Source organism: Capricornis sumatraensis, chromosome 21 (genome assembly GCF_032405125.1).
Source record: "Capricornis sumatraensis isolate serow.1 chromosome 21, serow.2, whole genome shotgun sequence".
In the NCBI taxonomy this organism is placed as follows: domain Eukaryota; kingdom Metazoa; phylum Chordata; class Mammalia; order Artiodactyla; family Bovidae; genus Capricornis; species Capricornis sumatraensis.
Window position 1 is genome coordinate 43,271,072 of NC_091089.1, and position 14,472 is coordinate 43,285,543.

Sequence of the window (14,472 nt, forward strand, 5' to 3'; positions counted from 1 at the left end):
AAGCTATTTCTCACTGCTTGAGATTGCACGGCAGGACTTTCATCAAAGTACTTTGTGCTTCCATTGGGGGTCCCTTTTCTGTCAAAATTCATGCTTCTTTCTTTCTCTTGAATATTACAAGTGCTACTGCTGTTTGGGTTTATTCCTGCAGCAGTAAGGCTATTTTCTATATCAAAATTAGGGCTTGCAACCAAGAGAAAATATTTCTCATAAATGTTTGCATAGTCTTCTAACATTTCTTACCCGAAATTGTAAAGTTGTTAGTATTACGTGCTTGAAACAAAGCCACTCTGTTTCTGAACTTGTTAAAGCTGAATAAGAGGGAAATATAAATTACCAGTTGTTGTCAAGGTGAAGTATTGAGTTAATGCTGTGTCTTTATAATGAGTTTTCTGTTCCCAACAGAATCTTTAATTGGGCAGTTCGGTTAAAAGTGTTACAGAAGATGGTGTCCAGGGCCACTGGAGCTAGTGACTTAATACAAAGAGTGAAAGAGGAGGGACACTTCTTAAAATGGCCCAAGGTCCCTTGAACATCTTTTATCAGTGATTTGGAGGCCGACAGCAAGCATGCTTCATCAAACTTGCAGATAACCCAGACCTAGGTAGGATAACTTAACACCTGAATGACAAAATCAGGATTGCAGAAGCTCTCACCAGGCTGGAGAGATGTACTGACAACAGAGATGGGGTTTAGAAAGGAAAAATGTAGAAAGTCACCTCCCTTATTGCAGAGGGTAGAAGTGGCTTGATGGCAGTGGTATGAGGAAACGTGTGGGATTCCGGGATGGGCCAGCGCTCAGCTCAGGCTGTTGACAGAGCAAGAGGTCAAGGGAAGTAGTCAGTCGAACTGGGGCTGCAGTACTGGGAGTCCCTGGTTTAGATGAGTGCTGATAAACGCGACAGTGTTTAGGACACCTGCCTTCATGGTGAAGGTCTGAGAGCCTTTTATTGGGAGGGAGGGAAGGGAGCAAAGCATGTTTTGCCTGGAGAAGCAAAAACATAGAACTTGACAGCTCTTTTTAAATAGCTTTGTTGTATAAGAATGGGGATTTTTCACTGTTTCTTCACAGGGAAGAGCTAAGATAGATGGGTAAGCTAAGATAGATGCAGGAAGCTGCATTTGGGCCTTTTTAAAGGAGTCATCTTCAATCAGAGGGATGTTTTCTAAATTACCTGTTCAGATGGCTTCCCAGATTCTGCTTGCTGATAAAAGGGGTGCTGGAGGTGCGGGTTCTATCCCTGAGTTGGGAAGATCCCCTGGAGATGGAAATGGCTACCCCACTCCAGTATTCTTGCTTGGAGAATCCCATGGACAGAGGAGCCTGATGGGCTACAGTCTGTGGGATCGCAAACAGTCAGACAGGAGTGGGCACACACACACCTGTTCGGAAGCTGTCTGTCTGTCTAGAAGGTTGTAGAACTGAGGTAAGCAAGTGGATGGAAATTGGACTAGGGGACCCTATGTCTGAGTGTATGCAACTACTTTATTATTATTATTTTATTTATCTTCTTGCTGCCAAGGCATACGGTACAGCCACAGTGAAATTATATTCTTACACTTGTGTTTTCTTGACCAGACCCTCAGTTCTCATCATTGGCAAGTGATTATAATTAATCTTTTAAATTGACATAATTAATAACATTCTATGATAATGGGCAGTAGAATTTTCATGATAATTAAGATGATTGATATAATCCTTCACTTTGGCAATGTGAAACATTGGGGGAAAGACTTGATGCCATAATAATCCAGGGTAACAAGAGACATTTGAGAGGATGTGAGCGGGACTTTTTGAATCATCAGTGTGTCCCCAGATGCTGAGACAGCGGACCTGCTTTGCATATACTGCGTTTTCTTTTATTCTCTGTTTCTTTATTTAAATAGCTTCATTTTTAGCTTCAACATCCAGCAGATGTTTACCCCATGTTTAATTTTGAATTTATCCTTGCCTTTAAAAATTGTGTGGACTGTAAGCAAATTTATAATCTCTTTTAATTTTGAGACTTCAAATCTTCAAGGTATTAAAGCAAAACCCATTTTTGCATTAGATTTAGAATAATCCTTAGACAAATATTTTTCAAGCAAGGTCTACAATCTTTAGTGTTTTGTCCCTGACCAGCATGCCCAGTGTTATGATGGAAGTATTTCTCTTTTCATTTTTTGGACAAATTATCCTTTGTTTTTCTTTTGAAGACATGTTGAACACCTAAGATGGTTCTATTAAAGTTTTGAACACAAGGTCAATTATGCCAACTTCATATGAATCTGGAAAATATGAATTACAAATTTGCTTCATTTTTACTTTCAACTGGGCTGCCCCAATGCTTCGCGGGTAAAGAATCCACCTGTCGCGCAGGAGACACAGGAGACACGGGTTCAGTCCCTGAGTCTGGAAGATTCCCTGGAGGAGGGCATGGCAGCTCACTCCAGTATTTTGGCCTGGAGAATCCCATGGCTAGAGGAGCCTGTTGGGCTTCAGTCCAAAGGTCACAAAGAGTCAGACACAACTGAGTGGCTATTATAAAGATGTCAGAGTCTTTTTGGGAAACAATATAATTTAGAATTATTGACAAGGCATGACTAGTACTCAGATAACACTTACTTAGGATGCAATGGGGTCAGGGTCAAATTGAGTTGAGCATCAACCGTGGGTTTACGGTTCCCTGCAGTCATTGTAGCTTATCTCAGAAGTTTGGTCATTATTAATATCACTCTCCCTTCTTTTACATTTTAGGTGGTTGCCTCTTTGATGAGCCTTACAGCACGTGCGGATACAGTCAGGCTGTAGATGATGACTTCAACTGGGAGCAAGTGAACACCTTGACCAAACCAACCTCTGACCCATGGATGCCATCAGGTTTGCTTTCAGTTTTAAGTTCTCTTTTTAAAAACAAAGATGCAGAAGAGTCTTAATATCACACTCAGTGTCCCCTGGGTGCTGGTCAAATGAGTGAGGGTGTTGGGTTTTGAGTTTGGTGGCGAAGGCTGGTTATCTTATAAGGATGGTTCAAGACAATGACAGAGAGTTGACCCTTGTATCTCTACCTTTAAAGTCTAATTAAAGTTTACTTCTTTTATCTTTGGATTCATCCTTGCTAGGTTAATGAGCATCACCCAATGGGATCCTTTCCCGGGAAGCAGAAATTATGGGAAATAGATTGATGTCTCTTCTGGCAAATGTGTCTGGTAGTTAGAACTCTAGCTGGGGAATCCAGATAACAAAGCCTCCATCACAAATAGGAGACCTGGGGAGGTGATTCACCTTGCACCTGGGGAATCTAGGAAGATGCTTGTGGTCTTGAAAGTATTTGGATAAAAAGGTCTGCGTACATGTGGATCCTTTTTCCACTGTAGAAACGCTTAGTAAGTTTTCTGATGAGTGAGAAACATTTGACCAGCAAGATTCTACTTCTTCTTTGTAAAGAAGGCAGGAAGATGATGACTTATGGACTCTGATCAGATTGGAGGTTGATCATTTTAATAGACACTGACTTTAGGCTGTGCGTTGCCCATCCCTTTAAAATGTTAGATGTGCAGATTCACTTAACAAATGGGGTGATGAGTGTACCCCATTCAGGATTCAAGCTGAAAGAGATGTTATTCTAATTTGGGTTTCAGATAAAGCACAATTTTTATACTTTTTAAGTGGCTATTGAGGTCTTCATTCATGTATCTAAATGTAGCAATATTTACATTTATTAAGTAATCTCGGAAAGGTAGCTTGTGAACATGAAGTAGGGTTTAATGTTGTTTGGTGAAACTTTCACAATTATGATGCCCACCACGTTCTTCCCACCTCCTTCCCACGTTTAACTCCTTATAACTTCAAAGAGAGGAACCTTAAGCTCCTGAGCACTGTGGTTTAAACTGGACCTCAAATCTATCCTAGTTCTTGATGACTTCCCCACAGCTGACCATCTCCTCCTCTGTCTCTCTCTTTCTCATGTAAGTAAGTGCTTTTGACTGTTGTGTTTGAGTCAGTGGTTCTTTAGTTGTTTCTCCAGTCTGATCTGGTTTCATTCTTGTCAGTGATGGTGAGCTGGAGGGGGCACATAGCAGCCCCCCTCGGGGGAGCTGACCTCTCCCAAGTGGCTTCTCACCTTGAAGGCCTTTGTTCTCACCTGCTCTTAATGAAAGAGTATGTGTGTGTGGAGTTAGGTGCTTGGCCCTCAAAAAACCAGTAAACAGGCCAGGTTGGTGGAAGGGAAAGCTTGCTTTATTTTAGATGCTGACAAGGGGGACGGGGAGGGTGGTGGACATCTGTCCAAAGACTGACTCTCTGCCCCCACAAACAGGGGGTGAGAGCTTTTATAGATGGAGTGGGGAAAGGGGTTACATGCAGAAACAGCACAGTCCTCTCTAACAGTCATCTTCGAATCGGTCATCAATGGTCTGACCAGCAACACCATGGTTGTTTCAAGTACAGTTAATCTCAGTTCCAGGGTCCATTTGTTCCCATTTCTTTCAGTCAGGTCTCAGCATTGTGGCAGCTCATGTCCTGGGTACAGTTTGGTCACCGTGTGGTTAACTTCTCCACCTGGTGCTTTGGTATCTATGAGACAGCTCCCAGGATATGGCTCAGAATATCATCTATAGCCCCTGAGAAAGAACTGAAGGTCCTTGACTATGCTTAATTGCTACATTATTATTATTTAGTCTCCTTCGGCTGTTTTCCTTTGTTTCAGCATCTCTCACTGCTCTGAATAAATGTATCCTTTGCCTGAAGTTTCCCACAGACAGAAGGCAGGCAGAGGACGGGGGTGGGGGGACAAGGACACAGGGTCCTGCTCCGTTTCAGTCTCTCTCTTGAGCCTGGGTCCAGGGAGGCTGGGAGGATACTCAGACTCAGTCTTGGGCGTTTTATCCACAGGAGTGAACCTGGGTTTTCTTCGTTTATTTTCAAATTTGGTGAACATTTTGTAATTCTCCACAGTAGGTACTTGGTTTCATTTTCGTGGTCCTTTAGATTGAAGCCTGACTTGGAAACGCCGACTTTTACAAAAGAGCCTCAGTAATGCTGGATCTTCAGCAGCCTCCGCTGGCTCTATTTTTGTTACAGGATGACCTACCTCTCTCCGCAAAGGAGGGCAAGGAATAGCTTCTTGTTACCATTCATCCTTTTCTTCTTTGTGATGTCCCGTAAGACCATCTCAGACCAAGCTGTCCAGGGTTTAAACACAGAAAGGGGGGGTTTCTAGCTGAGGCCATTACAAAGATGATAACCCACCCAAAGACCGGCTGTGCTGTGGAGCAATCGGTGGGGTAATTGAAGCAACACAGGTGAAGTGACTTTGCAAAGTTTTGGCCTTTGAAGGCCCTTCTGCCTTTGGAAGAATGAAGTGGAGGCATTTTAAATATTCTTCCTGAATTTATTCCACTTCTGTTGATTAATAGAAAACTTGGGGGTTCATATTAGGACTTTTGCATGTGGGCTCTTAGCTACCCAACCAGGGATGAAACCCACACCTTCTTCATCGGAAGGCGCAGTCCCAACCACTGGGCTGCCAGGGAAGTCCCTCTGCTGCTGCTGCTGCTGCTAAGTCGCTTCAGTCGTGTCCGACTCTGTGCGACCCCATAGACGGCAGCCCACCAGGCTCCCCCGTCCCTGGGATTCTCCAGGCAAGAACACTGGAGTGGGTTGCCATTTCCTTCTCCAAAGCATGAAAGTGAAAAGTGAAAGTGAAGTCGCTTAGTCGTGTCCGACTCTTAGCGACCCCATGGACTCCAGCCTACCAGGCTCCTCTATCCATGGGATGTTCCAGGCAAGAGTACTGGAGTGGGGTGCCAGTGCCTTCTCCGGGGAAGTCCCTATAGCGAGTTCTTATTAGTTATCCATTTTATATTATAGTATTGTGTGTATGTCAATCCCAATATCCAAATTTATCCCTCCTCCTCCTCCACCTTGGTAACCATAAGTTTGTTTTCTGCATCTGTGACTGTCTTTCTGTTCTGTAAATAGGTTCGTTTGTACCATTTTTTTTGGATTCTGCATGTAAGTGATGTCAAATCCAATCACTTTATGTATTGCAGTGCATCGTGTGATTTCACATGCAGACTAAAAGGCACTGATTATTTCATGGTACAGAAATATCCATACAAGTTGACAATGGTTAATGTTTTTTTATATTGTTTAAAGTATGCGTTTTTGGACCTCAGGGCTCCAGTTTTATGAAATGAATATTTAACATGCTCCATATCTTATGTATTAGAAGTGTGATCCTGTTTATAAAAAAATTTAAAGAATAAGTTCATCCATGGGGCTTCCCTGGTGGTCCAGTGGTTAAGAGTCCACCTTGCAATGCAGGGAACATGGGTTCAGTCCCCAGTCCAGGAGGATTGATCCCACATAGAACAGCTAAACCCATGTGCCACGACTACTGAGCCCATGCCCTGGAGCCTGTGCTCTGCCGCAGTGAGAAAGCCGAACTAGAGAGTAAGCCCCGCTCGCTGCAGCTAGGGAAAGTCTGTGCGCAACAACAAAGACCCCATGCAGCCAAAAACAAATAAGTAAGTAAAATTTTAAATAGAAAATAATTTCATCCATAATATTGAAAAATCAAAGGCAGCTTACAACCATAGTGAATAGTGAAAGTTGCTCAGTCATGTCCAACTCTTTGCAACCCCATGGACTGTATCCATGGAATTCTCTAGGCCAAAATGCTGGAGTGGGTAGCCTTTCCCTTATTGAAAAATTAAAGGCAGCTTACAACCATAGTGAATAGTGAAAGTTGCGCAGTCATGTCCAGCTCTTTGCAACCCCATGGACTGTATCCATGGAATTCTCTAGGCCAAAATGCTGGAGTGGGTAGCCTTTCCCTTCTCCAGGGGATCTTCCCAACCCAGGGATCAAACCCAGGTCTCCCACATTTCAGGTGGATTCTTAACCAGCTGAGCCACAAGGGAAGCCTAAGAATACTGGAGTGGGTAGCTCATCCCTTCTCCAGCAGATTTTCCCGATCCAAGAATCAAACCGCGGTCTCCTGCATTGCAAGTGGATTCTTTACCAACTGAGCTATCTGGGAAGCCCAAGAAGAAAGGCATTTGTACCCCCATGGTATAAATAACCTCTTAGAAGGCTATAACGAAATAAATGGGGCCTTGAGGTGAGGTGAGGTGAAGTCGCTCAGTCGTGTCCGACTCTTTGTGACCCCGTGGGCTGTAACCTGCTAGGCTTCTCCGTCCATGGGATTCTCCAGGCGAGAATACTGGAGTGGATTGCCATTTCTTTCTCCAGGGGAAATGGGGCCTTAGTACTGGAAAAACCTCAGTGCTCTTCCAGGTTGTGCAGTGTGCTTCCTGGGCAACCTCACATGGCCCCCACATCTTGGTTTTACATAATGCAAATTGGTAATGGCAGGGTTGCCAATCTTCATGCAGGTGCTGTGAGTGAGGATTAAGTCATTTCCGTGGCTGCCCACGTGAAAGGCAGAGAGAGGCCTGTGCAGGATGTAGGAGCAAGGTAGACTCTTAGCTCGATGACCCAGAAAATAGAAAAAAAAAATTGCCTGCATATATTTGTTTTGGGAAAAATGATAGATTAACAGTGAGAGGAACTGCAGTTTCCTCGTGGGGCACATTCATCAGGCATCCTTTCCTCTTATTGGGGAAGATGTCCCAGTGTATTCACACTTCAGAGTGAGCAACAAAGACCAGACGACTTTGGGCTTGAAAAGACATGTTTCCTCCTTAAATTTCAGTGTGTATCTAGTGGGTAATATTTTTGGCACAGAGCAGTCACACAGTTGTTTAATTATCTCATTCATTCTTTGAATCTGTCAACATTCACAATTATTTATTGAACACCTGCTCTGTACAAGGCATCATTCTAGAGGCTTGGGCTTCATCACTGAGTGAACCCAAAAAGGATGCCTTCGCCGACAATGCTTCCACATTCTGGTGAGGTGATTCTTGCATTGCCAAAAGACCAGATCCTATAAGACCATGTTTCCCCTCACTCATTAATGACTTTCTGAATGTAAAAACATAAAAGGTAATATACAATTCAGTTCATCGGGGTAGCATCAAATTTAGATTTCTTGGCTGTGCTGTCTCTTAAAAAGACACAAAAAACAAAAGCTGAGCCAAAATATACATATATATATCACAATCTCAGGCAAGTGGCAGCACTGTGTCTTCTGGTAATTCTCCCTTATCAACCAAAGTAATCTTGCGCACCCAAATAACTCCTAGCCATTGCTAGCACTTACTTCTTTGCTGTGCATCCTCTGATTTTTGTGATGGTCTTGGGAGGTCAGATGGCATTATCTCTGTTTTACACCTTATTAGGACTCAAGTTCAGAGAAAGTGCACCTGCCCCAGGCTTATGCTGCTGCTGTTGCTGCTGCTAAGTCGCTTCAGTCGTGTTCGACTCTGTGCGACCCCAGAGACGGCAGCCCACCAGGCTCCCCCGTCCCTGGGATTCCCCAGGCAAGAACACTGGAGTGGGTTGCCATTTCCTTCTCTAATGCATGAAAGTGAAAAGTGAAAATGAAGTCGCTCAGTCGTGTCCGACTCTTATGGACTCTCATGGACTGCAGCCTACCAGGCTCCTCCATCCATGGAATTTTCCAGGCAAGAGTACTGGAGTGGGTTGCCATTGCCTTCTCCACCCCTGTTTTGCTGTTTTGAGTGTTGAGGGTAAACGTCCCACCAGAGCACGGGCATCTAGTGGGGTTGGGGCAGCCTTCATTCCAGGTGGGAGCTGTGTGGATCGCCTTGACATGGGCACAGAGGTTCTACTTGTGGGGCTCTGCCCCCTCTGGGTCAGATTCTGGCTCTGGGTCTTCACAGTCATGGACCTCGCCAGGCTCTTTAGCTCTTGGGTCCCCAGTCTCCTCACGGGTGTAGGACGAGTTAGTTGTCCGCGTTTGTGGCATGGTGGCCAGGGGCCTGACTGTCGGGGCTGCAGCGGCAACAGTGGAGTCTTCCCTCTGCTGAATGAGTCCCCCAGAGGCAGAAGGCAGGCAGCTGATAAGCAGACAGACTTGGTGGCTCCGATGGTAAAGAATCTGCCTACCATGTGGAAGACCTGGGTTCGTTCCCTGAGTTGGGAAGATCCCCTGGAGAAGGGAACGGCTACCCACTCCAGTATTCTGGCCTGGAGATTTCCATGGACAGAGGGGCCTGGTGGGCTACAGTCCCTGGGGTCGGACACGGCTGAGCAAGTTTCACTTTATAGCACCATGGGGAGACATGCTAAGAGCCGTGAAGGAAAACTGAACAGGACAAGGGCTTAGCGAGGGATGGGAGCAGCAGATAAGAACAGCTGCTCTCTGAGCAAAGATGGGGTACCCTCGGGGACAGGAGGCCAGGGCCTCCCAAAGGGAAGAGCAGGGACAAAGACCTGGGGGCTGGTCTGTGGGCAGGGGACCATCAGCCCTACAGAGGCCCTGAGGCCTTGGGAAGGCATATAAAACCCGCCTCATGAGGCGATTGACCAGGGGAGACCAAGTGGTCCCCTTGCGGAACTTTGCCTCCTACCTGGCCCAGCACAGCGTTCAAGAAGAGTCCTCCTTTTATCGTTACTAAGTGACCTTTCAGGAGCAGTTGGCATGAATCCATCTCTTAGCTTAATTTCAACTCTGTGAAGTGGGTAGTTTCTGCTGATTTCTTATTTTCTCTTCTGCTGCTGCTGCTGCTGCTAAGTCGCTTCAGTTGTGTCCGACTCTCTGCAACCCCAGAGACAGCAGCCCACCAGGCTCCCCTGTCCCTGGGATTCTCCAGGCAAGAACACTGGAGTGGGTTGCCATTTCCTTCTCCAGTGCATGAAAGTGAAAAGTGAAAGTGAAGTCGCTCAGTCGTGTCTGACTCCCAGCGACCCCATGGACTGCAGCCCACCAGGCTCCTCTGTCCACGGGATTTTCCAGGCGAGAGTACTGGAGTGGGGTGCCATTCTAAGTGATACCAAATAAGAAACAAAAGGTATAATTTCTGTATGGATTAAATAGAAAGCTAAAAGAAGCCCATTAAAATGTAAACCTTTTTTGCCAGGATGGTGGGATTTGGTATAATCGTCCTGTCACTTATATCACACATTTTTCTTAATAAGTTTAACTTCGTGGTAAAAAATATTATAAGTACTTAAAAAGTCTTCTTTTGAAAAGTGTCTGGATTTTTAATAATTAAGTGTTCCAAGGGAGCCAGTGTATTCTGTAAGACTACTTATTTCAATAATTTATATTCAGTGTTCCCATGAATGCTCTCCTTTAGATTTATCCTAAATTCCTGTCTTGTCTGATTGGAAACTGTTACAAAAAGTGGCTGGCTATTTCTTAAATATTTGCTAAAAAGTATGCAAGTCAGCCTGTATCTATAAATATATACATTTTTAACATAGGTTTATTTCTTGGTTAAGTTCCCGTAAAATTGCACAGGATGACATCATGGGTTATGTGAGAGCAAGTAATGAAATAAACAGGCAGACCAGTGGTGACAGAAACTGTAAATCTCTCTGAGTCTGAGTGGAGGAAGGGCGAGAGGGGCGAGGGCTGGGCTCCAGGGGCATGGGACACCAGGCAGCTGCGATCACCGGGCTGAGACCTGCACACCCAGGAGCTGGCGGGCACCCCCGTTTCCTCTGTTTCCTGTGCAGGTGCCCTGGAGCTGGGCCGGGCCCTGCTGTTGGAATGAAGGAGGCTGCAGAGAAGGAACAGTCTTGCAGTCTTCCGAGCTACCTTGGACGGCAGAGGGGTCGTGGGTGGGGCTGGGCTGAAGACCCGAGAACCCGTGGCCTGAGGTCGTCTGGCCTTCGGGTCCAGCCGGCGGCAGCCTCTTTTGATGGAGGGTAGATGTTTGGGTTAGAGGGGTTTGGGGTGGGCCGCTGGGGTGCTGGCTGGCAGATGGACAGTGGCGTGAAGCTGCCCTCACGCAGACACTGGTGTGGGGAGTGCCTGGGCCATTCTGTGTGGCCAGGGGCTCTGGTCACCTCCGTCTCCAGCCTGCGTCAGGCTAGACCTTCACAGGGGTGAGGTCTCCTTTTAGCACCTTGGGGCCTTCCGTGGTTCAAGAAGCAGAAGAGAATGAATACATTCAAAGATGAACTGGTTGAGCATGGCTTGTTCTTTTCACCATAAGACCAAGAGGGAGATGAAGACCCTTCTCTCTTTGGGGCTCCAGCCTGTGAGGCCCTGGGTGCACTCTGGGCACTGGATGTAGTGATGATGTGGGGCCAGTCTCCCAGAGCTTCTGCCAGCTCTAGTGGGGGCCTGTCTGCTCCCCAGTCAGAGGCCAGGGGCAGAAGGCCGGCGGAAGGCCTCCAGGAGGAGGCGGCACCCAAGAGGGTCCAGGGGAGCATGAGGAGCAGGCCAGAGCAGGGGGCAGGCCGGGTGGAAAGAGCGCCCTGTCTGAGGCAGTGCTGGCCGAGGGCAGGGCACAGGAGCTGCAGAGGGTTGGGACTGCAGGCATCGTGGACAGGGGAGAGGGAGCTGGGGGGCAAGGCTGGAGGAAGGACCCCGCACCTTCACAGAAGCCACCCTGAGCTGGTGGAGGATTCCTAGGAAGGAGGCAGTGTGACTCCCGATTTCTGATTAGAGGCAGCAAGAAGCAAACTGACTCTGTATGAACAGAGAGAAGGAATCTCTCATACGAGGGAGCAGAAAAAAATAGAAGAAGAAAACTTGGTTGGTAAATAAGTATCACAAAGCAGAGAAATATGTAGGAGAATTCCCTAGTTCTTAGAATATTTATGTTACAAGTGTGTGTGTGTATGTGTGACAGAGTATGTGTGCACACATGGTAACATGTTGTGTGTGCGTGCTAAGTTGCTTCAGTCATGTCTAACTCTTTGTGACTCCATGGACTGTAGCCCGCCAGGCTTCACTGTCCGTGGAATTCTCCAGGCAGGAATACTGGAGTGGATAGCCGTTTCCTTCTCCGGGGGATCTTCCAGACCCAGGAGGGACTGAACCTGTGTCTTTTACATCTCCTGCATTAGCAGGCAGGTTCTTTACCACTAGCGCCACCTGGAAAGGTGTTAACAGTTGTCAAATCTGGGTGAAGTCTATATGAGCATTTATCACGCTACTTTTTCAACTTTTCTATAGTTTCAAAACTAAGCAAAATTTGCAATAGAAACAGAAAACGAAACAGAGAGCTTCTCTGACTTCATACCAACATGATTCTCATCCATGAATGCCTCTTTGGCAAAAAGCTATCCTGTCAAATTTCACTGAAAATATTTATATTTAAAAAACCCAAGTTGACCCCTGTTTTCTCTTCTGAGCATCTCTGGATGATTTCTTGGTCTTTCCTGGAGAGGTTTAGTGGAGCTGATGGGCCGATGTAAGTGACACACTTCAGAGAATTAATTTTAGGGCTTTCTAAAATGGGATGGATGCTTCACGCTGCAGTCTTATGCCTTAGTGGGTGAACCAACTATAAAGATCGTTATCCCATTGGCAGCTATTTTGGTGGCTAACTGGAACTTTGTAAGAAGACACATAAGGAGTTATTACATTTTATTTTTGGATACATACTTGCATTCATTTGTCTCCTGTCCATAATCTGGGACTGAGCACAGAAAAATTCATAAAGAATTTCTTGGCAAGCTCTGTGAAATGATTGTGCAGATCATTATTTTAAATAAGTGGCCTTTAATGCATAGTTGACTGAGATTTTATCCGAGGAGATGATGATAAATTATATCTTAAAGTGAAATTTGAAAGCTTAAGTGGCTGAAAGGGAAATAAATACGGCTATTTAATTAACTGTCGGCTGGACATCCTCGCTCCCCTCGGTGGTGGGTGGCACACCCAGATAATTGATTACTCTGCCAACTCTATGCCAGATGCACAGGGCCACACGCCAATACACTGGCACCCTCCTAGAGGATGCCCCGGAAAGTTGGTGTTTCCAATATCCTCTTCTTATTTGAGTGCTTCAGGTTTTCTAATGCAGGGCTGCTTCTTAATTTGATTTTTTCCCTGGCGCCTTCTAGGGAGCATCTTTTCTTCTGTGACCCAGAGAAAATGTACAGAATATTGAAATCTTTGGCATAAGGCTTGGAGGCATAGACTGGCTTTGGTCCAGGCAATTTTGAAGCAAATAGGAGGAATCAATGAGTTCTTGGTAGATGCAGGCTGGCCAGGTGGGGGGGCGGGGAGTCATCGTCTTGGGAAGGGATGAGCCCACTCCCACAGTCAGCCCTTTCCTGCTGCTTCCGAATCTTCCCATCTCTGCTGACCATGACGCCTGTTCTGTTAAACACACACCTTGTGGAAATGGTGTCACCTCCCCAATTGTACTGTATAAACACAATGTGCCTGAGCTCCCCCGTTGGTCCCAATGCACTGTGGAGTGACAGGCAGCAATTTGCCAGCAGGTCAATGACTGAGCTGATGACAAGTGACCTTTCTAACGCTGCAATCAATGCTTGTTATTTGGAAAACAAAATGATACAGTTTGTATTTTTCAGCGGATGGGTCATGGGAGCAGCCCACCATTGACATGTGAATTTGTTACTAGGTCTGGATGAGTCAGTTCAGACAGGAATGTTAATTTATTTGAATTGATCTGGGTCTTGCTCTTATGAAAACGTGTTGGACATTGGGTAATGGCACAAATGATTATGAATAATTGGTTTTACATGTCAGTCAAACAGGCATTTAGAACATTCGTTTTACACAGTAGTACTGTATACTAGCTTTGGCGACATATTTTGTTCAGGTTTGATGTTTTGCAGTTGTTTTGAAATTAAAAATGATTGAGATACGTGAATGTGTGTGTTTTTTTGTGTGGTATTAAATGCCACATGTGTGTGGTATTTAAATAGCATCTCTCTGCATGTTTCCTGAAATGGTTGTTGACGCCCTGTGAATACATGGTCAGGAGGGTGCATAGCTTTGGGAAGAGATCCTGGGAGGAGACTAGCTGCCAGCTCTCCTGTTCTGGAAACAGGGAGGGCGTGTGCACCCCTGTGCCCTCTGTTGTGAGTGTGGCTGCACCTGCTGTGGCTGGCAGCTGTGTGTGCAGGTGACACCTGTCCCTTTCAGGCAGAAGCTTCTAGAGTCAGATTCTCCATGATGTCTTCCCTTTGTCTTGCCTTGGTGTTTCAGGTACTTTTAGCGCAAGTGACAAAATGTAGAAATGATGCCCCCCCCCAAAAGCCCCCTGCTGCCAACACACTCAGACTTACATGCACACCTGAGCACTGGGGGCAGATGCCCGAGTGAGAGAAAAACTTCCTGTGTGAAGCCCCTGAGATTTGGGCATTGTGCGTTGTTGTTTTTTTTTTTTCATATTTTTAATTTAATTCATTTATTTGGCTGCACTGGATTTTAGTTGCAACATGTGAACTCTTAGTTGTGGTATGTGGGATCTAAGTCCCTGACCAGGGGTCAAATCCGGTCCCTTTGCATTGGGAGAGCAAAGTCTTAGGCACTGAATAGCCAAGGAGGTCCCTTGGGATTGTTTTTGAATGATTCATAAACTTTTTGGTCTTAGGACATTTTTTTTGAATATTCAAAGCACTTT

General features: G+C 45.7%; 1 protein-coding gene across 3 annotated transcripts in view; it reads left to right on the plus strand.

Moving 5' to 3' along the window:
• The window catches only part of PTPRM (protein tyrosine phosphatase receptor type M), a 655,853-nt gene that overhangs the window by 158,305 nt on the left and 483,076 nt on the right, over positions 1 to 14,472 (plus strand). For all 3 annotated transcript variants that reach the window (XM_068993577.1, XM_068993579.1, XM_068993578.1), the window contains exon 2: positions 2,738 to 2,860. In XM_068993577.1, coding sequence (XP_068849678.1) covers positions 2,738 to 2,860 — 123 coding nt within the window. The remainder of the gene's footprint in view (positions 1 to 2,737; positions 2,861 to 14,472) is intronic.